The sequence below is a fragment of the Ammospiza caudacuta genome, chromosome 10 (genome assembly GCF_027887145.1).
Source record: "Ammospiza caudacuta isolate bAmmCau1 chromosome 10, bAmmCau1.pri, whole genome shotgun sequence".
NCBI lineage: Eukaryota > Metazoa > Chordata > Aves > Passeriformes > Passerellidae > Ammospiza > Ammospiza caudacuta.
This window is the reverse complement of record NC_080602.1, coordinates 3,029,422-3,053,366: the sequence shown is the minus strand read 5'-3', so window position 1 is coordinate 3,053,366 and position 23,945 is coordinate 3,029,422. Positions and strand designations below refer to the sequence as shown.

The 23,945-nt window shown below is 52.9% G+C and overlaps 1 protein-coding gene across 1 annotated transcript in view; it reads right to left on the bottom strand.

The window, feature by feature from the left end:
* LOC131562105 (hydrocephalus-inducing protein-like) overlaps positions 1-21,273 on the bottom strand; it is a 30,801-nt gene extending 9,528 nt beyond the window's left edge. The window contains exons 1-11 of the mRNA XM_058811679.1: positions 21,244-21,273; positions 19,318-19,452; positions 17,679-17,878; positions 14,905-15,029; positions 13,437-13,641; positions 12,066-12,255; positions 8,206-8,429; positions 6,220-6,287; positions 3,825-4,057; positions 1,819-1,919; positions 509-572 (exon numbers count right to left, since the gene is read on the bottom strand). Coding sequence (XP_058667662.1) covers positions 509-572; positions 1,819-1,919; positions 3,825-4,057; positions 6,220-6,287; positions 8,206-8,429; positions 12,066-12,255; positions 13,437-13,641; positions 14,905-15,029; positions 17,679-17,878; positions 19,318-19,452; positions 21,244-21,273 — 1,575 coding nt within the window. The remainder of the gene's footprint in view (positions 1-508; positions 573-1,818; positions 1,920-3,824; positions 4,058-6,219; positions 6,288-8,205; positions 8,430-12,065; positions 12,256-13,436; positions 13,642-14,904; positions 15,030-17,678; positions 17,879-19,317; positions 19,453-21,243) is intronic.
* Positions 21,274-23,945: the final 2,672 nt, after the last annotated feature.

Below are 23,945 nucleotides of genomic sequence, written 5' to 3'. Positions count from 1 at the left end.
ACAATGAAACGCAGATTCAGAGGGACCTCTCAAGAAACTGTAGGCTCCTTAACATCCACCACAACAGCAACTTACACACACCTTTAAAGCTCCCCAGGACAAAGGTCAAAGGCACAAACAAGATGCAAGAATTGTAGGGTTAGCACTCCCAGGGGATCCTGCAAGGAGGCTGCCAGCACAGGCACTGGTGTCTGTGGGTGCAGCAGCTTTTCACAACCCTCTAAGATCTCCCACAGGAAAACACCCTGAGGACTAGAGCATCAACTGTTTTTTCAGGAGCTTAAACTGCCTCCTAAAGTTTACAGTTGGGTAGGATCCTGCTCTCAGCAGATCTTTAAGACTGAATAGAAAGCAGCAAGGTCTTATCCAAACCCTTTGTTCCCCTAATAATCTCCTCAGGAATATTTGACAGGAGGAGGTGGATGTGATGCCAAACCTGGGGAATAAGCCCGTAGCAGCCAGGAAGGTGGCTGGGATTCCTAATGAGGATCTTTCTCTCGTAGGGCACCTTCAGGTGGCACTCATCACACAGCACCACTGGGGAGGACACTTGGAGCTCAGGAACGAGACATCTGGGCAAAGAGATGACCCCAGGACAATCAGAGATACTGAGAGAATGGAGAATGCCTACCCCCAAAGACTGTGAAATGGAGCAGAACCCATTGGTCACTGTCAAATGCACATTGAAGAGCCCTACAGGGATAAATTGCCTTCTACCTCTTCCCACTCCCACATGTCTTGTCAAGGAGGGGCAAACCCTGAGAGGCAGCACCCAGAGGCTGCCAAGCGCCCCAGGCAGAGCACTTTGCCCCACAGCTGCCTCAGCCCCTCCTTTACCCAAGAAGGCTTGCAAGGACTCCTGCAACAGTGCCAGTGACCCACGAGCTCTGGGGGAGCCTTCCCAACAAGGATCAGTGCTCCCTAAGGCTCAAGGAACACACAGCTCCAGGGTCTCAGTAAAACTGACTCCCTTCTCTGCCATTGTGCTGTTGCCCTGCCTGAGAACTCAGCTCTTTGCCCCAGCCCTGGAGGGCACGAGACAGCAGCTGCCCCACAGAGGGGCTGATCAGCCCCTGCCAGGCCCTGCAGCTCCCTGGCTCCTTCACTGCACAGCTCCAGGCACTGCCTGGCCCCAGCTCCACCTGCTGTACACAGTGGCAGCCCAGGCACTGCCTGGATGGCTCTGCCTGGCACAGGGAACAGCACCAGGGAGCTGCATCCCTCTGGGCATCACACTGACACCCACAGCAGCACAGCAGCATGGAATTCTGCTGCAGCAACAACGACTTTTGCTCTCAACTCTGACAACATTAAAGCTCAAAACGGGAAGCAGAGGGAAGGACAAAAACTGGAGCTGACCTGCCACATCAAGGGCTGCTTTCCCCTTGTCACACCTTGCCCTCCCCACTCTTGCTGGGAGCCACTTCTCCCCTGCCATGTGCCCTCATGGACAGAGGCAGAGCCTGACTCTCAGCAGCTGCTTGGTGTGGCCCAAACCAGTGCACCATGCTCACAGCCAGCACAACTCCACCTCTTGCAGCCTGAAGGAGAGGAGGCCCTCAGGAAATTTGTTCCACCTCAAGCACCAAAAACAAGGCCAATCAATGATATAATTCCTGGTGCCTTTAGAAGAGGGCCCAGGACCGTGCTGGGCTGTGAGCAAACGTGCTTTTCACTACAGGCTGCTGCCCAAGCACTGCTTTTCTCGTGTCCAGCTGGCACAACATGAGGACATTCAGCAGCACTTCTCCTTGGCAGCTGCAGCCAGCACAGCCTGGGCAAGGCAGTGCCTGGGGGAGGCCAGGCAAGGGCTGGTACCTGGCTGTGATGATCAGGGATGCCACTCCCTTGCCAATACCCTCCAGGTCCACCAGCAATCTCCGGTAGAACTCCATCACCGTGTTGGAGCACAGGGTCACCTGGTGGAAGAGAAGAACAGTTAATGCTTCCTTACAAAAGCTCATTACCCACGGGTGATAACCTCCAGTTCCTGAGGGAGGATTTGCCCTTCATTCTTCTGCTGCTCCATGTGTAGAGCACAGTCTCAGAGTAACAAAAGCCTTCTGGCAATACCACATTTGTTAAACACACCTTGCTATAAGGGCACAGGTCAGTGTTGGGAAATTTAGGAGACTAGAGAATGTAAAAGTACAAGACTGTGGCTAATTCCAAGTCCTGCACCTGTGAGATAGCGTGTCCTTGGGCCTAGCTGTAGTAGGATAACAAATAGTGAGAGAGACATGAGAAAAGAGAGATGTAACCCCTAAGGAATGAGGAAGAGTTAATGGTATAGTTTAACCAATAGATTGCTTGGCTTACAGAATATTCATAAGCTTATTATTTGCTGTATAAGTGTTTGAAGCTTTCTTCAATAAACTGGACCTGTGATGAACCACCTGGTGTCCTGGTCCCCTTCCTATGTCAGGTCAGCTACGTTAAAACATTAGACTACAGCTCCATGCAACACTGCATTCAAATTAAGGGGCCAATTTCTCATCTGACTACAAAGACATCCATGCCGAGGAAATCTGACTCGACCACAACGAGTTCAGCTTTACAGCAGGAGGCTGAGGGCAAAGTGTGGCCCAGCAGGTGCTGGGCAGTTCATGGCTGCCCTTGGACCCTGACCCCAGGCTGGCTCTGAGAACTCCGGCCCCACGCCAGGAGTGGGGAACTGCCCCGGGCTGGGCAATGACCAGAGGCAGAACCCTCAGAACTGCCCCAGGGTGAGCACTGACCAGAGGCAGAACCCTCAGAACTGCCCCAGGGAGGGCATTTACCACAGGCAGAACCCTCAGAACTGCCCCAGGGTGGGCATTTACCACAGGCAGAACCCTCAGAGCCTCTTGCTCTACGCCGCAAGAGACAAGCCACCAACGGGACCAGGCAGAGGAGAAAGGAGGAGGATCTCTGTCTTGAAGTTCCACAAGGAAGGGTTTATTCCAAGCAAAAGGGTCAAAGCCAAAAGAGCCCTGGACACTCCCGTGCAAGGGCTTTTGTACAGATACAAATCAGAGGGTGAATACAAACAGCAAGCCAAAAGGGAATCCTCAGGGGAGCACTGAGGGGATTACATCAAGTGTCTGGGGCCACTTTGGGTAGGAGGGTGGGGAGGATGGCTCACTTGGGCCAATGGGGCCCCAGGCACAGGGGAATTCCAAAGGGGCATTGCAGACAGGGATTGGCTCCAGGTTAAATTGGCAAAGAAGGTTGGGGAACAAAAGGGGCTGGGTTTGACAGGCAGGGAAAGAGCTGGAACAAGGGGCAGGGAATGGCATGAGGGACAGCTTTGAGGGAGGCTAAAACCCAGGGGTAAACCAACTCAGGGAGAACACGGGGTACCACAGAACAAACCACTTAACAAGGAATCAATACAATAAATTTGAACCGCTACACATGGCTGCAGAGTTTTTTGTCTCCACTGGAGCTTCCTGCAGTGAACACAAATCATTCTGCTGCCCAGGAGGGGGGAAATGACACCACAAAGAAAAGCTCACTGCTTGATACAATGACATCTCTCTAACAGCCACCTTCTGCCCTCATCCTTGCTCTGCCCCATTGCAATCAAATCAATCGCTCTCAAAAACACAAGAATGGCTTCAGGCCTTGACCATAAGGTCTGTGAACTCAGGCATATGATTTTGGAAAGCAAACAGTGCTCTTTGAGGAACATCCCGAGTAAGCCAGCCAGCAGAGGCGTCCCAGCAGTGCAGATCTCTCAGTGCCAGCATGCTCCAAGCTGGCACCAGAGCTAAAGCCCTCCCACCCTGCAGTGCAGCTCCAGCCCTGGTGCTGCAGCGGCTGTGGCTGGGCTCTTGCCGTACCTCGATGTCCCGGTGTCCCTGGGGGAGGATGGTGCCTCCGCTGGGATTGATGGTGAACTCCCTGGGCTCCACATGGAAATGGATTCCCTTGCTCCAGGCCGGGTCGGTGTCCCTGCGGATCTGATCCACGCTGTCCACAGCCGGCTGCGTGCCATCGTCCGACATGCGGAGCTGGAACGTCAGGGGCACCGCGGAGCTGTTGGTGAGGCGGCAGCGCTGCGTGTAGGGAAAGCCTGGGCAAGGACACAAATATCCATTCAGGCACCCAGCAGGCCATGATCCTGGGGGCAAGATCCTGGCAGGATCAAAGTGGCATTGGAGTGGAGCTCTCTATGATCTGAACTACAGCTCACCCAGAAGCTGCGTGAGGAATTAATCGTCACTTAGCTCCCTTTGACACAGATTCCAGACTGCAGCCTTGAAAATGTCCACTCCTAGCCCTGCTGAACACTGCAAGCTTCTCTCTTTGTGATGGGGCCAAGCTCCCTCACCTGCCCCAAACCAGCACCAGTTCTCTCTCAGTGATGAGTGTGCACCCAGACCCAGCATTTACTCTGAGAATTCAAGCTGTCCAATTCCCTGCTCAGCCTGCCAACACTCCCACCTTTTTCAAGACATATAAAGAGTGAGTTGTCAGTGAGAAGAAGCTACAGCAAAAGAAAGTGAGGATGGAATCCGCAACTAGAACGTGAGGCAAAGAACCCTAATGCAGCTTCTCTCTGAAGGATCCTTAAGGCATCTCTTGCTTTGGGCCAAACAGACTGAGCACGTGACAGCTCAGAGCCCGCTCAGCTGGGGGCACAGCCGAGCCTTGCTTTGAGATTAGCAATCAGGAACCAGGTCCCACCTCAGCCCACAAACAGGGACATCACAGCCGTGCTGCTCACTGAGAGTGCTGCCTGCAAGGGTTTACCCCACTTTGGCTCTGAGATTTGCTTTCCATCCTGCAAAGCCAGAGATACAGCCACTCATGGTGGGGATGTCCTGCAGAGCGCGCAGAGCAGCCACAGCCTGCTCTGCACTGCACATCTGGCTGGGCTGGCCAGCTCTGTGGGGAGGAGACTTCTCCCCAGGCCTGCTCACCAAGAGTCAATGGGACACAGATGGGGAGGAAAAACAACTGCAGCTGCAGCCCAGAGCTTCTCTGTGCCCATCCAAGTGACCACTGCCAGCTCCAGCAGGGACTCCAGCAGGGAGGCAAGAGAGGCACAAAAAGGACAAACCCAGATGTCAAAACCTCCAAGGAGACTGAGGCCAGCACATGCAGACAACAGTCAAGAGTTACAAAGAAGCAAAAATACAACAGCTGCCTTCAGCCGAAGAGCCCTTAGGAATGAAAATTGATTCAGCAGGATCAATCTCCTGCTTCAGAACCATATTTCCATCTCTTTCCTTTCGTGTTTCATTCCTTCCAAAGTCAACTTGACAAGCGCCTCTGTGGTGATGCAGGCTGGGGAAGAAGAAGCTCAAGAAAGGCAATGAGTTTCCTTCAGAAGTTCATGAACTTCATTGTTCTGGCTTTAGGCTTGGCAGTGAACGTTGCCCTGGGTCTGGGAAGGGGGACAGGGGTTCTGGGGGGTTTTGGGGGGTTTTGGCCCTGGGCTGGGCTTTTCCCTGGGGGGTTTTTGGGAGTTGTGGCGTGATGCCGTGGGCGGCTGTGCAGTGGGAGCTGAGGCTGGGCAGGGAGCGGAGCTTCCCTTCCTCCCGCTCGGGGGTCGCAGCTCGGCCGCTGCTGCTGCGGGAGGTTTGTGCTTGGCCCGGGGCTGCCCTGGCTGCAGCTCAGCGCTGGCACCGACCCTGCCTGCCTGCCCCGCTGCTGCTGCTGCTGCTGCTGCTGGGCACTGCCCGCATCCCCCTGCCCTCTGGGGCTTTGCAAAAGGAGCATTTCCTCCTTCCCTTCCCTTCCCGCACCGGCTGGGGGGGATCCCTGGCCTGCCAGAGCCCACAGCTCCTCCTGCTGTCACCAGAACTCCACCAAAGGGGAAAAACAGGACTGGGAAATGTCTGTTCTTGCCTTCTTGTCTGTGCTCTCCTGAGACAGTCTAGCAAAGAACTGTTATTCCTTTTCCCACACTTTTGCCTGGGAGCCCTGTCATTTCAAAGGGATAATCATTTGGAGGGAGGGGCTCATCTTTCCATTGCAGCAAGATTCCCACCTTCCTTGGCAGACATCTGTCTTTTAAAGCAGCACAGAGACACCAGAAAATTCTGCCTTTCTATTCCTTGCTTCCACTGGATCTCACAATGGCAAAATGCCCCCTGAGGCAGCAGCAGCAGCAGCAGCTCTGCAGTTCACAGCCTGAAGAGGCTGCTGGGGCAGAGCAGGAGTGAGGGATGCTTTTCTGTTGGAAGGCACACATCCCTGAGGCTGTGTCCCAGCCCAGGGAACACTCACCAAAGGAGATGTCCCCGAAGTCGAGCTCAGCGAGGTCGAAGTGTAAACTCGGTGCAGTGACGCTGCCCCTGCAGGCCGAGGACAGAGCAGGCAATGGCTCGGTTAAAGGCATTGCAAAGCTCCGGCTGTCGTGGCTCGGGGGCACAAAACCCGGGCTCAGGGCACCCGGGGTTTCCAACCAACACAGCCCCGTGTGCTCAGCACAGGGCCCTGGGCACAGGAGGCAGCTCCAGCCAAGGGGCAGCAGCCAACAGCCCCTGATGGGCTCTGGGCACAGGGCAGGCAGGAGAAGCCCCCGGGTTGCTGGGGGTCCCATGAAGGACCCTGAACACACACCCAGACATGGCTCCGTGCCTCAGTTTCCCCATCTGCAATGGCATGGACATCAAGGTGTCCCCACTAACTTCTGTAAGCAGCCCTTCCAGCCACAGCTTCCCTGCTTTGCTCCTTCTGAGCTGCAACTGCTGTTCCCATGGAGGAGCTTTCTCAAGAGAGTTTGACCCACACAATCATTACAGACACTTTCTGAGATATAAATCCAGGGCATTCCCAAACATCCTCTGAAAAGAGCAGCAACAGTTCTACCCAGGGCACAGATGAATCCTAGAGGAAAGGACCAGCTTGTCAGCAGTGCACCAGCTGGCACAGCCAAGAGCAAGAGCTTCAACAACCAAACTTGGCTGTCCTGAATCTAGCACAGAACCTCACCTTCCCTTGAACTCAGCAGGCACACTCCAAAAGCCACCAACATCCACTGAAATCAGCACTTGAAGCTGCACAACATTCACCAGTTGATTTCATGGTTGATGCCAATCAGTGCCCACTCTGCCTTTTGGTTCAAAATCAAGAACCAGTCAGCTGTGTCCTCTATTGTACTCACAGGACTGCCCCTGGCTCTGCTCTGCACATCTCAACAAGAGACACCTGCCCCTGCTCAAGGAGAAAGCTGCTTATGCACAAACACCCCATGGCCATTTTGGGGGAGGGACAGAGGAGAATCAATTATTTGATGGTGAAAGGTTCCCTCTTGATTTCCAAATGAAAAAAGCAGCACTTTTCCTCCAAAAACAAAGGCAGCAGATTTGTTTCTGCACTATGGGCAGACCTGCTCACCACTTTTCTCTTGCTAAGGAATAACTTCCTTGTTCTTCTTTACCCATCTCCCTTATCTCATTGGTACCATCAGGTGCAGATTGCTTTCATTTCTTCACTGCCTTGAGCCAGTGCTCCCCAAGAGCAGCAGCCCAGCTCCAAAGCTGCAGAGCAGCCAGCATCAGCTCTCCTGCTTCCACTCCATTATCCTGCAGCACATGGCTCAGGCTGGCAGGGACAAGGCCTCACGCTGCTGTGGTGCTGAGCACTGAGCTCTGCCTCCCCTATGATCCGCCCTTCTCCCTGTGGCTGGGCCAGGATTGTCTCTTGCCATGGCACCAGCCCACGGGATGGTGCCCAAGTCCTTGGCACAGTTCCTGACTCCCACATCAGCGCTTTGCTGGCTGTGCAAAGGAGGCACCAGAGCCCTCTGGGCACAGGAGCTGGGGGCACAGCTTGTGCCCCACAGCATGGCCATGAGAGGTGAGCTGAGGCTGCTGCTGCCCATCTGGCATGGATTATTCACACAAGGTTTTACAAACACTGCTGCTGCTGCTGCTGCAGAATCAGCCAGGCTGGCCCATCTGCAAAGCCCTGGGGGCCTTGCTGGGTGTTCAGGTGGGACATCCCAGAGCAGCTGCTGCCCAAAGCTGATCCATCCCACTGCCTGCCATGGCCCAAGGCACAGGGAGATCCCTGCAGGGACGAGTCATTCCAGCTCCCAGCCACCACACAGGGCAGGAGGCAGCCTGACACCAAAGCAATGCCAGCGGCAGAGCAGAGATTCAGACCTCAGGAAACACCTTTCTCCTCTGCTCCACCCCAAAAGGAGGCAGGTGGGGGATGTCCCAGAGACAGCTACAGATGTGCCCACCCAGCTCCCAGGGTCCTTACTTGATGGTCAGGATGGCAGGCGTAGGAGATCCAGCCACACTGAACTGGAACTCCTCCTCAAAGCTCCCCAGCACGGTGGCACTGAAGGAGATCTGCACAGCCTGGCTCCCACCTGCTGCAATGATGCCCTCCTCGGGGGCAAACTTGAAACACAAGCCCAGGTTGGTGGCTGAAGGGAGACAGGTGAAGGGAGCATCAATAGCTCCTTGGTTCATCAGTTTCACCTGCAGCAGCAAGAGAGCAAAATGGAAATACGTGTGGAATCTCCCCTTCTTGTGAGTTATTGTCTAATGATGCAATGAACACCCAGAAAAGGCAGAAGATGTTTTGTGCTGCTGAATGGCAGAAGTCCAAAGATTCAACAGGACAACTTCTGCCTTTGGGTTTTCATGCAGAGCAGTGGCAACTCCACAGAACTGCAGTCACCCTGGGCTTATCCCATGGACACAGAGCAGTGCCCCTCTGCCCAGCAGCACCAAGCGCATTGAGAGCTGGCGCTGAGAGCAACGTGGGCTGATTGCAGCTGCCTAGGGAATCACCCCAGAGCTGCTGCTGCCCCAGTGAGCACAGCTCCAACAGCACCATCTGCTCATTCACCTTTTCCCAGACCATGAAAACAATACATTGAGAATGAGGCATCAGCGTCAAAACGTACAGAGAGCACCATCGTTTGTAACAAATCTCAGCGTGTCTTTCCCATCCACAGCCAAGATTTTGAAAGTGTCTGCCATGATGCAGTGCCTCATGAAGTTTTTGCAAGCTTGACTCTACTGGGGGGGAGACAAATAGGTAGAAAAACCCTTTGCTTTATTCCCAGGAACACTTTTCTCTTTCTAGAGCCAGAGATGCACCAAGGTTGAAGTGCTGTGAGGGACTGGTCAGCAAGGGAGAGAACTCCCAAGGATTTCCTGTGATTGCAGCAATAAGCAGAAGACACTTGGCTGGCAGCTGTTGGCAGTGGGCTGAAGCTCAAAGGCAGCCACTTTGGTGCAGCTGCTTCTGCAGAGCCCAGTCCAAAGGTGCCTTGTGTCTGGCACTGCCACAAAAGCCTCTGAACATGCAGCTTTTTGACCCAGGCTTGGTTTCATGGGCCAAGGAGTTGTTTTGTAGGAAGCCTCCCAGCTGATCCCTAAGGAAGGCTGCCCAAAGGCAGGGACTGGGGCTTCAGGAACAACTGACACACCTTTGTGTCCCCCCAGATTTGAGCAGTCCATCAAATATTCCCTGCTCACAGCTGCCCAGGTTGGCAGCAAGTCCACAGCTGCACCAGGCTTGCTGCTGCCTCAGGAGCCATCAGGATCCATCCCAAGCCCTGCTGCTCACCTCATAGACATGGGGGGTGTTGACGAAAACGTTCCCAAGGTTCAGAGTATGAGAGCTGAGTTCAACCAAGGGTCCTTGGCCTTCCCCTCTGAGCTGCAGGGGCAGCCTGCTCTCACAGCCTGGGGAGAGATGTCCATTGCAGTACAATCATTCCCTCTGCTACACTGGATTTTCCAGGCTGCCTCAGTGCTAGTCCCCGACTCTGAGCTGGATGCAACCAGCTCCTGATGCTGCAGGAGAAGATATGGACCCTTCTCTTCCCTCAGGACATATCCCCTGAGGCTGACTTGCAATTTCTAACCCATTCCCTGGGCTGCTTTCCAATTTGAGCCACCAGTTTGCTGAGTTTAAAACATCTCTGGTTCCTGTAGTGACAGGCCATGGAGGTATGGGTAGAAATGGAGAGAAAGGAGATTTAGGTGAGATATTCGGGAAGAAATTTTCCCTGTGAGGGTGGTGAGGCACTGGAGCAGGTTCCCCAGGGATGTTGTGGAGGTTCCAGCCCTGCAAGTGTTCCAAGCCAGGCTGGATGGGGCTTGGAGCTCCCTGCTCTATGGGGAGGTGTTCCTGCCCATGGTAGGGGCCTTGGGACTAGATGATCTCTAAGGTCCATTCCATCCTTACCATACTGTGATTCTGTGGTTTCCTTCCCCTGCACCTAGAGGAGCTTTGAAATCCATTCAGTGCAGGCACAAAGCTCCAACAGGGTTTGGCAATTGCCAAACTCCCTGGCCCAGGAGCACAGGACTTTGTTGCCCAGGTGCTCCCCTTGTGACACTCAGCACTGTGTTCTATTGCCACAGACTGAGAGCTGCAAGGTGACAACTGCCACACAGGGAGAGAAGCAGCTGCTGGCCAAGGCTGCTCCCTCTACCAACAGCCCGGGCTCAGTGGGCTCAGCCCCCTCTGCTCTGCTGCTGTCTGGGCACTGGGAGGTGGTCCAGGCTCAGGGAGCCCATTTCTAACTCAGCTCCTGCTCCCTGATGATGGATCCATGGCAAATGGAGCCATCCTGGAGGCCAGGGTCCTGCAGGGGCTGAGTCCTTGTTCACTGAAGCTGTTCTGCTCTGGAGCTCTCTGGCCTTTGAGGGAATGCTGGCAAAGCCACGGCATGAAAACCTCTCCCTGCACTGCCTGGGCTGTTCTGGGATCAGTCAGGCACACACAGCATTCTGAGCCCTGGCCTGGCACGGGAGACTCCCTGGGAGCTGCAGGGCCAGGGGGGATGTGCCAGCACTGCCCTGCTGACCAGGGACCCTTCCCAGCACTTCCATGGGAGCCCAGTGGGCTCAGGCTGGCACCATGGCTTCACTGAGGGGGAGAGAGGCAGGGCAAAGGAGCTGCACCTGAGATGCTGCAGTAAGCCACACTTCCATACTCCAGTGCTTCCAGGGGTTTGAAGGTCACCTTGATTTCAGCTGAACAATTCGGCCTGATTTCTCCCTCCTACACCAGAAAGGGACAGCAAAAGATTGGTCTGCAAACTTCACATTCTTGTTTTCACCACCCTCCTGTAAGCCTTTGTTTAGAGCATCAGTGATGAGTGAACAACACAAGGGGCCAAGGAAACACTCCAAACCCAGCCCAACACAGCTCTCAATGCTCAGCTGGTCAGCTCCCACTCTCCACAATATTCCTGCTGCTCTGACACAAGCTCTTGGGCACATCATGCTGCTGTCAGCTACAGTGGGATGCAACTGCCACTGTGCCCTGCTGGCTCTTGGCCTTAGATGGGCCATAGCTGTAACCAAGAAGAGAACATGATCCCCTTCCTTGGAAATAAAAATATTAGTTTAACCTCTACTGAAAGAAAGCAGAGGTTGGGATTATTCTAGGGTTTACTCCAAGATGAGAAGGGTGTTCCACTGTGCACACACCAGGCATTCATCATCTCTCACAATGCCAGTACTCAGAATCAAGGCTCTGGTTGATGGGAGCATGTGGCAGTTTGCTTGCACCACCAGAAAAGGAAAAGGTTTTCTGTCCCTGTGTGCAGGACAACTCCAAAGGCCCATTTTAACCTTCCACCCTGGTGTCCAGGCTCACAGATGACGCTGGAAGGGACACTCAGAAATAGTGCAAGGCATGGTTACAGGAGGGGATTGGCATTTCTGTCATTAACCTTGGGCTGAATTTGGCCTCCTTTTGCTAGGGAACAATTGCAAGCTTCAGGTCAGTGTGTGAGCTGGCAGTGCTCCAACAGCCTCTGCTGAGCCCCACGTGTCAGGGGAGCCCCTGCCTACAAGAACTGCTCCCTGGGACACTGCAAGGACACGCAGGCAGTGCCTTGAGCTCGAGCCTGGCAGCAGAGCTGGGCTTTGTCAGGCTCCCAGCCCTGCCTGGAGCCTGCAGGGCACAAATGCTTTCAGCAGCGAGCCCTGCAGCCTCACCAGAAACTCCATGTCCTCCCTGCCAGCACATGGAGCCAGCTGAGGATCTGCCCAGTGACCGCAGCAGGGGAAGGGGTGGGTGTAGGGAGTAGGGTGGGTGGGAGGAGGAGGAGGAGGAGGAAGAGAATGTTCTCAGCTATCACTTACCATTGGCTCAAGGAAAAAAATGTCATCAGAGAACAGCATGGGGTCTTCTTGCACCTTTACCATCTTCTCCTTGTCCATGCTGCTCAGGAGGGCACTGTGATCTCCACAAAAGCTCTTCACCTTCTCTGTTTCTTTCTCCTCTGGGAAGTTTTCCTGAGACACCTCTTTGGGCGGCCGCAGCAAGCACTGCCTGCAGCCCCAGGGAGAGACAAGGCCAGCAGATGGTTTCATGAGCCACAGATTTGCAGAGAGAAGTGTGAGCGCCAGAGAGCAAAGCACTTGAGGAGCAGCAGCAGCAGCTCCCCAGCAAAGGCTGAGCCCAAGCCACGAGGGTCCCACAGGGATCAGAGGACAACTTGCTGTTCCCTGGCCCAGCAGGGAGTTTCACTCCATCCTTGCAAGCTCAGCAGAGGTTTGCAAAGCCAGCATCCCTCCAGAGAGCCTCCTGCCTCAAAGCCTCTGCCACAGATGAGGGAGAATCAACCAGCCATTTCAAGTGGCTTTTCCTCCCACTGAGCTGCTCGGGGGGGCACAGAAAGATCACAGAGCACCCACTGCAGCATTTCCCTGGCAAGGGGAGACAAAGCTGGCTTGCAGCTACGTGTTACCAGCATCACTCTTTGTTTCTTCCAGTTTGGACCTGCCCCGTTCCCTACTCTGCCTTTCACAAGAGCATCCCAGAGCACTTCCACAGGAAATTGATGAATTCAGGCACCGAATCCCTTCAGGGACATTCAAGTTTTTATATGCAATATGCATGAAAACAGAGGCTCTGAGAGGGGAAGGAACTTTGTTGTGCGGGAGGGAGACAGCAAACTCCTGGAGAGACCTTTCCATGAGCCAGAGCTTTTTGGATCCCATCCCAGTGCATGGCACTAGAATGTCCTGAGAGGGAAAGGATCCTGCACTATCTTCTCTCACAAAAAATCCTCTCTGCTCTGAGAGCACAAAACCTCTCTGACAGCAGCACAGGGACACACTACCAGCCCGCATGGGCAAGGAGATTTTGAAGGAACTAAAGGGAAAAAAGAGGCTGTATCACCTTTGGAAAGAGGGACTGGCAACTCAGGAAATGCTTAAGGATGTTGCCAGGTCATGTAGAAAGAAGAGAAGAGAGACAAGAGCCCAATTAGAACCTGAGGAAATCCAGTCATCCCAATCAACCTTTCCTTCCCAAAATGCCATCCCTGGTTGGAGTATAAATGACCTGGAATGCTGAGTGCTGAGCTCCTGAAGCCCAGGGACACACACCCCAGTGCCGGGCATGGTTCACTTGGCCTAAACCATTCAAAAGCACCAACATCCCCTGAGGCCACACGTTAGTTTCAGTCTTGGGCCTGTATCTCACTGAAATGCATCTTTCAAACCAACCTCCTCTTCGCTTCATTCTCTTCTTCCTCAGTAGCAAAAGCCTTCCACTGGAAGTGGGCTGTGATGTTACTCCTGTTTTCAATGAACAGGGTTCTGTGGCTTGACATGCTGGTGAAAGTCTTGTCAAGCTCCACGGAATTTGGGCTCAGCCCAATGTTGACATCTACAGCTTCTCCCTGGAGCTTTGTGTGGATTCTTTCTTCACCTGGAACAAAGCAAAGGGGAGTCTTTGCTCAGCTCACTGGCTGATGGAAGCACAAGGGACAGAGCAAAGCACAGGGCACAGAAGAAAGTGTCCCAGTTTTGCGCTGAAGGAGCACTTCTGTGGACCACCCCATTGATCACATCCTTCAGCTCTGTGTGTACAGCGTGAGGATGTCCTGGGCACCTCCTAAAACACCTTATTTCTGAGGGTGTTTGTAGAGATTTGGCCCCAAGGGGACAGGATGGACAGGGAGATTGGTCCATGTGCTCCGGTGACCCACTCAGATCACCAGGATTTCTGCATCCAAGTCCTTCAGGTGACAGGGCTGAGGAGCCCTGCTCAGTCCTGCCTTGCCCAGGCTCTCCCCGGGCATCCCAGGAGACTCCTGATCCCTTGGATCCCTTCTTGCTGACCAGCAAATATGCCTGGGGGCAGGTGGGCAGCAAAAGGAGGCCCAGAGGAACAAGTGAAGTGACAGCCCACAGCAGGAGGGACACAGGTGAGGAAACACAACCAGCCTGGCTCTGCAATGTGACAAACCACTACAGAATGAGCACCGTGAAAATCATCTCCTTGTCCAAACCCACAGCCACATCAGTCTTTAAATATTTTATACTGTTCTGATCTGAAAAACCAAGCTGGAGCATTGCAAATCAAAGAAGAAAGGGACAAAGGAAAGATCAGTGAGTACAGAGCAGTTTCTACATTAAGACTGAATGGGATCCCTCAGTCTAGAAATCAAATGGGAGATAGATGTGAGAGGTTTGCAACAGCTTCAACAGCCTGGGAAATGGGGACAGGGAAAAAATTGTTTTGATTTGTCACAAAAAAGGAACTTAAAGGCCTGAAAATGTTGTTAGACAGAAACTACATCTATGTGTAAGGGCCACACAGAAAAAGGGCCTGTGACAAGCCAATGGAGAAGCAGCATATGGGACAGAGGTGTGCAAGAAATCTATTGCATTGGAGACAGTCTGATGGAGACCTCACCTACAGCACTGCCCAGGAATCAAATAAAACTTCACCCAGGCATAGCCACATGGTAGTGGAGAATCAGAGTTCCTCCTTCCTCCACTCAGCAAGTCCCAGCAAAACAGCAGTCAAAAATCTTTGCCTTTCTCAAGCCCCTAAACACCAAGGAGTTCTCAGTTTGCTTTGGGGTAAGGCTGAACAGGGGAGGCACCTCTGGAGGCAATGCAGGGGATGGGACAGCAGGGAGCCATGTGCAGAACTGTCCTGTGCCCTGCAGGGCCCAGCACTCACCTGAGCTGCAGCACACGGCCAGGGAGCCGCAATGGGCACCGCTGGCCAGCGGGTGAAATGCCACTGTCACCTGCACGGTGTCACCAGCGCCCAGAGCTCCTGTGGCCGGCACCACGGAGAAAGGACTGCAACACAGAGAGAGGGGTCAGGCCTGGGGACGCCTGGCCATGAGATTCCTGCTGCACTGCAGCTCCCTGCAGCTCCCTTGGCCAAGCAGGGAGCAAACCAAGCACAGGCAGCACAAGAGACAGAACAGACAGGATCACAAACAGCCACTGAGCCACTGCTGACAAGATCCAGCCCTCACAAGACCCTGGGGGTAAAAGGGCCTCAGCTCCCCATTCTCTGCATCCAGCTCTCTGCAATGAGCCTCAAGGCTCCCACTGCCAGCAATCCCATCAGAGAATGGTTTGTGAAAAGCACAGAGAGGGTTCAGAGCTATTTGCATGCACAACTTGACACTGACTGCCTCAGGAATTAGCCTTTTCCTGCTGCCTACAAATCCCATCTCAAGAGATGCAAATGGTAGGGCACTCCCTGTCCTGGGAGATTACAGCCTAGGAATCAGACAGGGAGAAGGAACTTTTCCCTGAAGACCAAGGAATAGTTCCTGTTGAATTTGCAGTGTGCTTCTTTGGTTTATTTTACCTTGAAATCATCGTGATTTAGCCTAAAAAGGGCAACTTTTCAAGGCATTTCAATGAAAGCTGCTCTAAGAAGAGGAGTAATCAAAACTCTGAAAGAGTGCAAATGCAGACTAGAGCAATACAGTGACATGGAAACCCAAAAGGACGATGCCATTTACAGTCTGAAGGGTCCAATCCCAGCTAAATGAAGCACCATGAGCAGGAGCACATCAAGGAAGCAGAACCGGAGGTTTCTGTGTGTTTACCAGCAATGCAGTCTGGGACTCTGGGCTGTCATGCAGGCTGGTAACTGTTTGCTTGGCCCAGCAGAGAAACTCTGTGCAATGTGTTGGAAATAATGATGCAGATGCGTTGGTGCACTTTGGATTTAACAGGAGCAATCAGGATTTAGTCACCAGGTAAACAGCTCTTGCCTGACAAACACAAGACTCTGTGCTTTGATGCTCAGGGACAGCTCAGGGGAAATGTGCTTCTGCCCAGCAGCTGCTGGGCTTTGTGCCCTTCTACAGCCCCAGTGAGGAAACAAAAGTTCCTGGCCTTGGTGCTTTGTTGCTGGTCAATCTGTCACTTCAAATGTGTTCTGGGGACTTTGCTGATGAATGCATCACACACAAAAGCAAAGAGAACATCTGGCAAGCTGAACTTTGTTCATGTCAGTAGCAACAGCTGATGAACTCGCTTCAGGTTCTGCTCATTCAGGACCTCTTGCTGTAATTATGGGCTGACCTGTTCCCATTGCCACTGGTGAGAACATCACTGCTGGCTGATGGAGAAGCCTTGGGCCAGCAATGTTCATGTGCTGGACGTGAGACTTTGGAGGGAGGGGAGGAAAGACAAGGCCCCAGCAGCCCCAGAGCCAGATCAGTGCTCATGCTCCTGCATCTGCCCCGGGGCTGATGCCAGCACTGCTGCAGCTCTGCTGGGGCTGGGGGGATCAGGGCCTGCTGGGGGCAAGGCACAGCATTCTGTTCTTAGTCTTTGGCCAGAAATTTCACCGCAATAGAGAAGCTGCCAGTTAGGGGAATCCCTGGCCAGGCTTCAGCACTGCCTTCCATTCCATTCCCTTCCCACTCCTGCCCCATCTTACATGCTCCTGCCTTCAGGTGGCAGGATGGGAATAACATTTCAGGGATGACTTCAGGGCTTGCCTGAGAAAGAAGGTGTCTTCTTCTTTTCAAATTATCAGGAGAAGAGGATCCAGCCAAGTTCAGGACTCAGCTGTCAGGACTGAAAAACTGAGTGCAAATCAGCCCCCGCATCGCCTCCATCCCTGGGCTCTACCCACCAGACTCCTCTGTCCCTGCTCTAGCAGTCATCTCTCACACACACCTGGCTCCCCAAGACCCAAAGACACAAGCTCCACAGCTAAACTTAACTCCTCTGAATTTCGGCCAACACCACTAAACTGTTCCCTGAGCCCACAGCTAGAAGAGCTGTGAAGGAGACATCCCTGACACTGTAAGAACCAAATTAAAATCGCTGTCAAGAGATGGGCCTGGAAAGCTAAATTTTGGGCTTTTCTCTGTTAATTGTCAGCTGCTCCTTAAGACACTTCTCATCCTGTTAGATCCATCCTCTCAATGAATCACTACTGCACCTGACAGGCAGAAAAGATAAGGTATGGAGGGGGTTTTAAAAGGTTGTTTTCTTCTGCTTTTATACTAGGTCCATTGACATGTTTGTTTTCTTGTAAGGCATCTTACAAGATGCCTTACAGGTCCATGTCTCCCAATGGCACCTTGCAACCCCCAGACACTGCTCTTGCTTTGAGCAGTGTCTTTGCTCAGATGATTTCCAGAGGTCCCCTCCAGGACCACTGCAAAGCCACGTGCCTGTGGCCTCCCTGAGAATGGCTCTCTTTGGCTGACAGTGCTGAGGAAGCATTTCAGAAGCTGCTTGTGCTCAGCAGGGTGCAAGCCAGCTCCCAACATGTTCCAGCAGCCTCCAGGAAATCTGGGACACAGAAAGCTCCAAGGCCACTGAAAGCAAGAGCAGAATGCCTTCCATCCTGCTCACTTCCAGCCAGGCTGCAGGGCAGCAGATCCGGTGCTTGGTTCCTTCTGTAGCTCTTTCCCAACTCCGCTCTCACCCAAAGGTGTTTGCACAGGGACAGATGAGCTGCCTCACCTCTGCGTGCTCAGCTGGTACCGAGCTGCTCGGGCACCGACATTGCGCACCAGCAGAGTCTGCTGGGTGCTGACCTTGACTGGACACTTGGAGAAGTCCAGCTGGGCAGGGAAGTCCAGCACAGCTCGGGCACCAATGGCCCGAATTGGCACAACGATCCTTTCCCTTGCAGTGAGGCACACCAGCTCGTGGCAATAATCCTGCAGGAAAAGAAACTGGCTCAGCACAGGACATTTAGTGCCATCCCCATGGCAGAAGAAAAACCATTTCCTATACCCCTTCAAGGGCATCCATTTACCTATTGCACCCTCACATGAACACTAAGTTCTACTGCTATGTCACGTTTTAAAGGCACCTGCGCACTTTGCAAAATCCGTCTCAGTGGCATTCAGCTCTTGTGTCACTTGGCTCATACAGATAACAACCCTAGGCCACCATCATTTTTACTCTAAACTTTAATGATGTTAAAGAATTCCTAAGCCCCTTCTAAGCAACATGGAGCTGGGGAACACAGGGCATTGCTCTTTAGGCTTCTATATTCCCACTGTCTGAGAATAGGACAAAGTGTTCAACTAACTCTTAGCAGCAAAAGGAAGAGGAGAAAACAGCTGCACCCAAAGACATCCTGCACCTCTGGCCTGGTGCAGAAACATCAGTTGGCTCACAACTCCCCTCTAACTTTGCCTGTCCAACCAAGTCAGGAGAAGAACGGTGCTAAGAGGTAGCAGGATGCTGTTGAAAAGGGCCTCTCTTTGTTTCCCTGCAAGGCTTCCTCCCTTCCATGCCATGCCCTCAACCCTTCTGTATGAACAAGCCTCCAGATCAGAACATGAACCCTCCAGATCCCTGCACTGAGATCAGACTTGCCAGGGCCTCAGCACTGCTGTTCAAAGCTCCCCACAAAAGCACCTTTGGCACGGAATGGGTGCCAGCTGACAGAGCAAGCACAGGGACAGGCATGAAGACAGAGCCCCAGCAGTGTCACTGCCACGGGCTCTGGGCTCACAGCTCTGCCTGCAGCTTGTACCTGCCCTACACCAGCTCCTTCAGGCAGGTGTCCAAGTGCCCTGCAGCTCAGCAACCTCCTGCTGACCAAGGGCACCCAGGGCCCAGTGTGCCTGTGCCAGGCCGGGCTCACGGGCACAGCACATCCTCTGCCCTGGCCCTGCAGCTGTGCCATGCTCACTTGTGCTCTGGGACAGCACAGCTGACAGGCTGCACAACAGAGGGGGTGAAAAAGCACCGGCTGTGCTCCTGCCCAGGGGCAGGCAGGGAAGCTGTTGGCAGTCCAGGAAGGAGGAAAGCTCTCTGACCTCTTTGTTCCTCTGGTGTTTTCCATCAGAATGAAACCCCTTCCACTGGACCTAGAGATGGCCCAACATCTATCAACAGCCCTCTGTCATTTTCATCCTGTTTCCCGTGCATCTTCCCTTGGCAATGCTCAGCAGTGTGCAGGGAGGGCAAGCAGAGCCTGTCAGGCCTGGCTGCAGTGCCTGCCAGCAGTGCCAAGGTGTGACTGGCTGCAGGCTGCCTGCCCACGCCTGGAGCCCAGCTCACAGCATGCAATGGGCTGGAGCCAGAGTGCAGGGAAAACAATGGCTGTGGAGATCATTGTGTGCTTTGGCTCCTCCAGCCTCACCTTGTTCTTGCTGGGGGTGAAGCGGATGCGCACAGGGGCAGAGGCGCCCGGCGGCACGGCACGGTACGCATCGCTGGAGCTCACCAGCTGGAAGTAAGGTGAGCTCTCCATGGAGACCTTCACCACGTGAAGAAACTGCAGCAAAGACATGAAATTATGATTTTGCCACTTGTGGAAACAGGATGAGGGGAGACCTGTCCATGCCCTGCTAACATCCCTCCCCTGCCCCTTTTCCAAAGCACTTCCAGCTGAGCAGGCACAGGCACATCATTCACAAGGCTGAACTTGAATCCCTTCTCTCTGGCTCCAGCATTTTGGCCAGGGCCAGTAGGGCAGTGCCTGCTGGGAAGGAAGGGCCGAGCAGGTCAGCACCAGCAGGATGGAGACACAGCACCTGAACCAAGTCACCTGCATGTTCAACAAGGCCAAAAAACCTGCTGGCTTCTGCCTGCACACAGCCATGAAGTGGTCCTGTTCCAGAGGGGGAATGTGCTACCTAAAAGCAAACCAGCCCATTTCTGTGGGGGAAGGAAGAAATTCCCTTCCAGCAGATCAGGTTTGGGTAGGGACCTTCTGGGGATACAGTCAGGCAGGCAGAGCAGCAAGACAGGAGACCAAACACTGTGGTCTTACTGGGAATAAAAGCAAACCTGAAAAGCAAAAGAAGGAATGAACACAGCAAGACAATCCCTAAAACAAGGAGATGGCAAAGAGAATTTAAATGGGGAGCAAAGCAGCAAGCAAGAATCATAAAACCATGAGAGCAACCAGCTTGCCAAAAGTGACAGAAACACAGACAGGCGGTGTCTATTGACCGTGGGGCTTCAGAGGCATTTTCTGCCTGGAGAAACAGGACCAGCACTGACTGACAGTGTGGTTCCAGTATGAAAAGCCAATCTTGGCTCTCCAGGGCTTCCTGCTGCCTGTGCAGGCAAGCTGGGCTGCTGGGCATTCCTGCCTGCAGCCAGCAGGCCAGGTTCGGCCCTCTGGGGTACACATGCACAGCACACATGCATTTTCTAGCACAATGATATCATCAACCCCTGAGCACCAAAATGCTCTCCAAAAATCTAAACCAGGTGATTTGGACTCCCTCCTGTCTCCTCCCACCAGCCCACTCTTGGCACAAGCCTCACTTGAGAAAATGTTTCCCTGACTGAAATTCAAATGGTCTCAAGTTTTCCTCTTTACAGTGGAACACAATTGACATTTTTCAACTTTTTCCCTCTCAGCTCTCTTGGGAAACTGCAAAACAATGCCAATTTCTTCAGGTGAAGGTGGAAACCTCCAGGAGCACATGGCTTTGGATGTGCTGTGCTTCTGCAAAGGGAAAGCAGAGCACCGTGTTGCTTTTGGAAAAGCTGAGCAGAGCTGGATGAAGCTGAGCAGGAGCCTCAAGTGGCACCTAAAGGCCTCTCACTGCTTCTGCTCCATCACTCTGATTGCAGGGCTCTTGCAGAACACGGTTCCTGCAGGGCCAATGCCATTAATGAGAAGTGATTCCAGCATAAAGTGCAGAAGGCTCAGCCCCTGAGCTTTGCCTGTGAGCTGCACAAAGGGAGCCAAACTGGCTGAGAGAGGCAGAGATTCCTACCAGGAGCCAAGATTAACCAAGGACACACAGGGTGTGCTATAGACCCAAGGCAAAGCATGAGAGCAGGTAAGAACTGTACAGCCCTCAACATTCCAGTCAATCCAGAGCTTTCAAGAGAAGGAAACTCCTTTGGGATAGATACCATCAACGCCTGGCCAAAATCTGGGGACAATTCCCAGCACAGGAAGATTTCCACCATCTTGCAGAAGAAGGTGCTGAGACATTTTCTTCTGCATGTGCTGCAGCACATAACTTGCTTTGCTGTACACTGAGGGAATGAGAGCACTCTCCTCTTCCAGCACAGCGTTAAAGCTCTGCGTGCCAGCACTTACCTTGTCCTTATTCATGAGAGACAGCACCATTTCCGACACCTGCCGAGCGACGAAGTTCTGAAATACCAGCTCTGGTGGGGAAACCCCAAACCAGCTCTGTTTCGGGGCAGCTGACGGCAGCTGGAGGGGAGAGAGAGCAGGGAGAGCTTCAGCTGCTGTGAGGAAGGTTCATGCAGGAGAATCTTCCACTGATCCCCAGTGAAGTACAGACTCTGAGGGAGCACGTCTGCCCAGCCCACACTGGGCAAACAGTGGCTCCCCCACCTCTGCTCTGAGCTCATCCACAGCTGCTGGGCCACACAGAGCAGGCTCAAGCCAAGCTGCTCTTTTGGCATGGATTTCTCCAGGTTTCTTTCTCCAGAATGCCAGGCAGCACGTTCCTAAAACACAGCCCTGTGCCCATGCGGTCACAGAGCTCTGGGGCACTGACTGAGCACTCATGGAGTAAGTAAAACCCATGAATTTACAGGAGACTCCATGGGAAAGGATTTGGGATGTCTTTTACTCTGAGACAGGGAAACCGAGGCCCACACAACTGCAAATATCTTTTTTGCTCTAGAACTTAGACTTCAGTAAGAAGAGCACAGGACCAGAGCAGGTGTGAGAGATGAGGTGACATTTGGCTGAAGCCAAAAGGTTATTAAGCAAAAGAATGGAATTTGTTGGTTCTGTGTGTTATTTGTGGTTTGGATTTGTTCAGGTTGGTTTGTTGAGTGTCACAGTGAGAGGGGCAGGGTTGAAGACCTGACCAAAAGGAAGGAGGACGAGAAGGGAGCGGACAGAAAAGTTGGTGCTCAGTAGAGAATGGAAGCTCCTGAGTACCCATCCAATGGCAAAGGGCACAGGGACCGCCCCAGCCGGGTACAAAGGGGATACAAAGATTGCCATTTTCTCAGAGGGTGTGTGTGTGCCCTTGGCTCTCAGGGAGGGAGACATCCCCAGCTCAGCTGAATCCTTACTAAGAAACACTTTTCTTTTGCTTTGATCGTTTTGTTCCTTTTCATTGTATTTAAAAGTTAGTGTGTTCCAAAGAGAGGAAAAGGCAAAAATAAAAAGACAAATGAGCTGAAAATAAAAAGACAAGTGAGGTGAATCCTGAATGAGGATAAGTTTCAGTTATTTTCTCAGCAACTTGGGTAAAAGTAGAGTTGGTATCTCCTTTTTCAATGGCCTTTAAATGGGTGCTTTCCTGTCATTACTGCAACCTTATTTCATGCCATTGTAGAGGCACGTCTGGAATGACACAACAACAGCAAATGCTTCTGGAGCAGAGACATTGCTTGGAGAAAACTCTGCCCTGCTTTGTCTGCCTTCTCCAGCCACACTGCTGTCACCGCAGAGACACAAGCAGGTCTCCTCTGTGACTTCACAGCAGACACATTCCGCTCAAGGGAGTGGCTGCAGCACACTGTCCCTTAGCTGTGCCCTTTCCTGAGGTGTTCCCAAGGCCCCTCTCCAGGACAATCCTTAACCTGGATTGTGTTCCGTGTCTCTTGCTGCCAATTTCCTGCTCAACAGCCCACCTCAGTCACCTACCCGTTTGGACTGTGCTTTATACCGAGCTAGTCCTGCCAGAAAAGCAGCTTTAAACACACCTCTGAGTAGGCACTGATCCAGACAAAGCACATCCACTCCCCTCTGCCCAGGGCCAGTCCCCTGTACATCTGGCAGCCTGCAAAATCTAACACCCCGTCAGGCTCCAACACATTGTTCCAGCCCAAAGCAGTAATGCAATTTGTTGTGTTCCATCTGAAGGAATTCCTGCAGATCCTTGGCCTTCAAAGGCCAACGCTGCCACTCTGCAGGGAATCCTGTGACCCCGAGCATTTGATGGTGACCACACCAAAGCAAGAGGTGGCTCCTTCAGCAGGAGAATGGCAAAGGGCAATTTTGGGCCTCTGTGTCCCCAGCCTTCCTCCCATTGTTTTAGCAATGGCAGCTGCACTCCAGCACACCCCAGCAGCTTCAGCAGAGGGTATTTGTGTTGGCTTAGTGCAGATCAGGACTCCCAGTCCACCACTCCCAGCACCTTGCAATGACAGCAGGACCTGGACACTGAGGTATTTTGCTGGAGGCAAGCCTGTCACAAGCACACACCCTCTTCAAACTTCATGTGAAACAGAAAGGAAAAGAGCAGGAAAAGGCTACCTTTGGGCGAGTCTCACTCCTGTCTAGAAATGGGCCAATTCTGGGCAGAATACTCCCCCCAGTGCTGGCCTCCTTCTTCCTGCTGAGAAACTTCTCCCTCTGGAACTTAGAGGGAAGCAGCTGAAAGGCAAAAGTAAACCAGCTAGAGCCTCAGAGTTGTGCCTGTTCAGAAAGGCTTTTCTCGAACAAGTGGCACTGGTGAATAACTTGTGATCACAGCCACTAGGACATTCCTGGAAGCCCTGGGAGTTTCCAGCTGAAATACTTAGCATCAGTGAATTAATAATACAGAGTGGAACACACATACTCCAGCCATATGGCTCTGTCCCATTGGCTTCTCCATGACTGGATGGGACATGGTTGGGGATTTCTGCTCTTTGGGCATTTGTTTCCTCTTACGTTTCATTGGATTGAGGCAGTGACCTTTCCAGGGAATGGGGAGGAGCTCTCAGAACTGCCTGAACTCCATCCCTGCACAACGCTCAGAACTCACAGCAAGGAGATATCGCTGCTGGATGAGTCCAAGAGATGCAAGAAAGGAACGCTGTACCAAG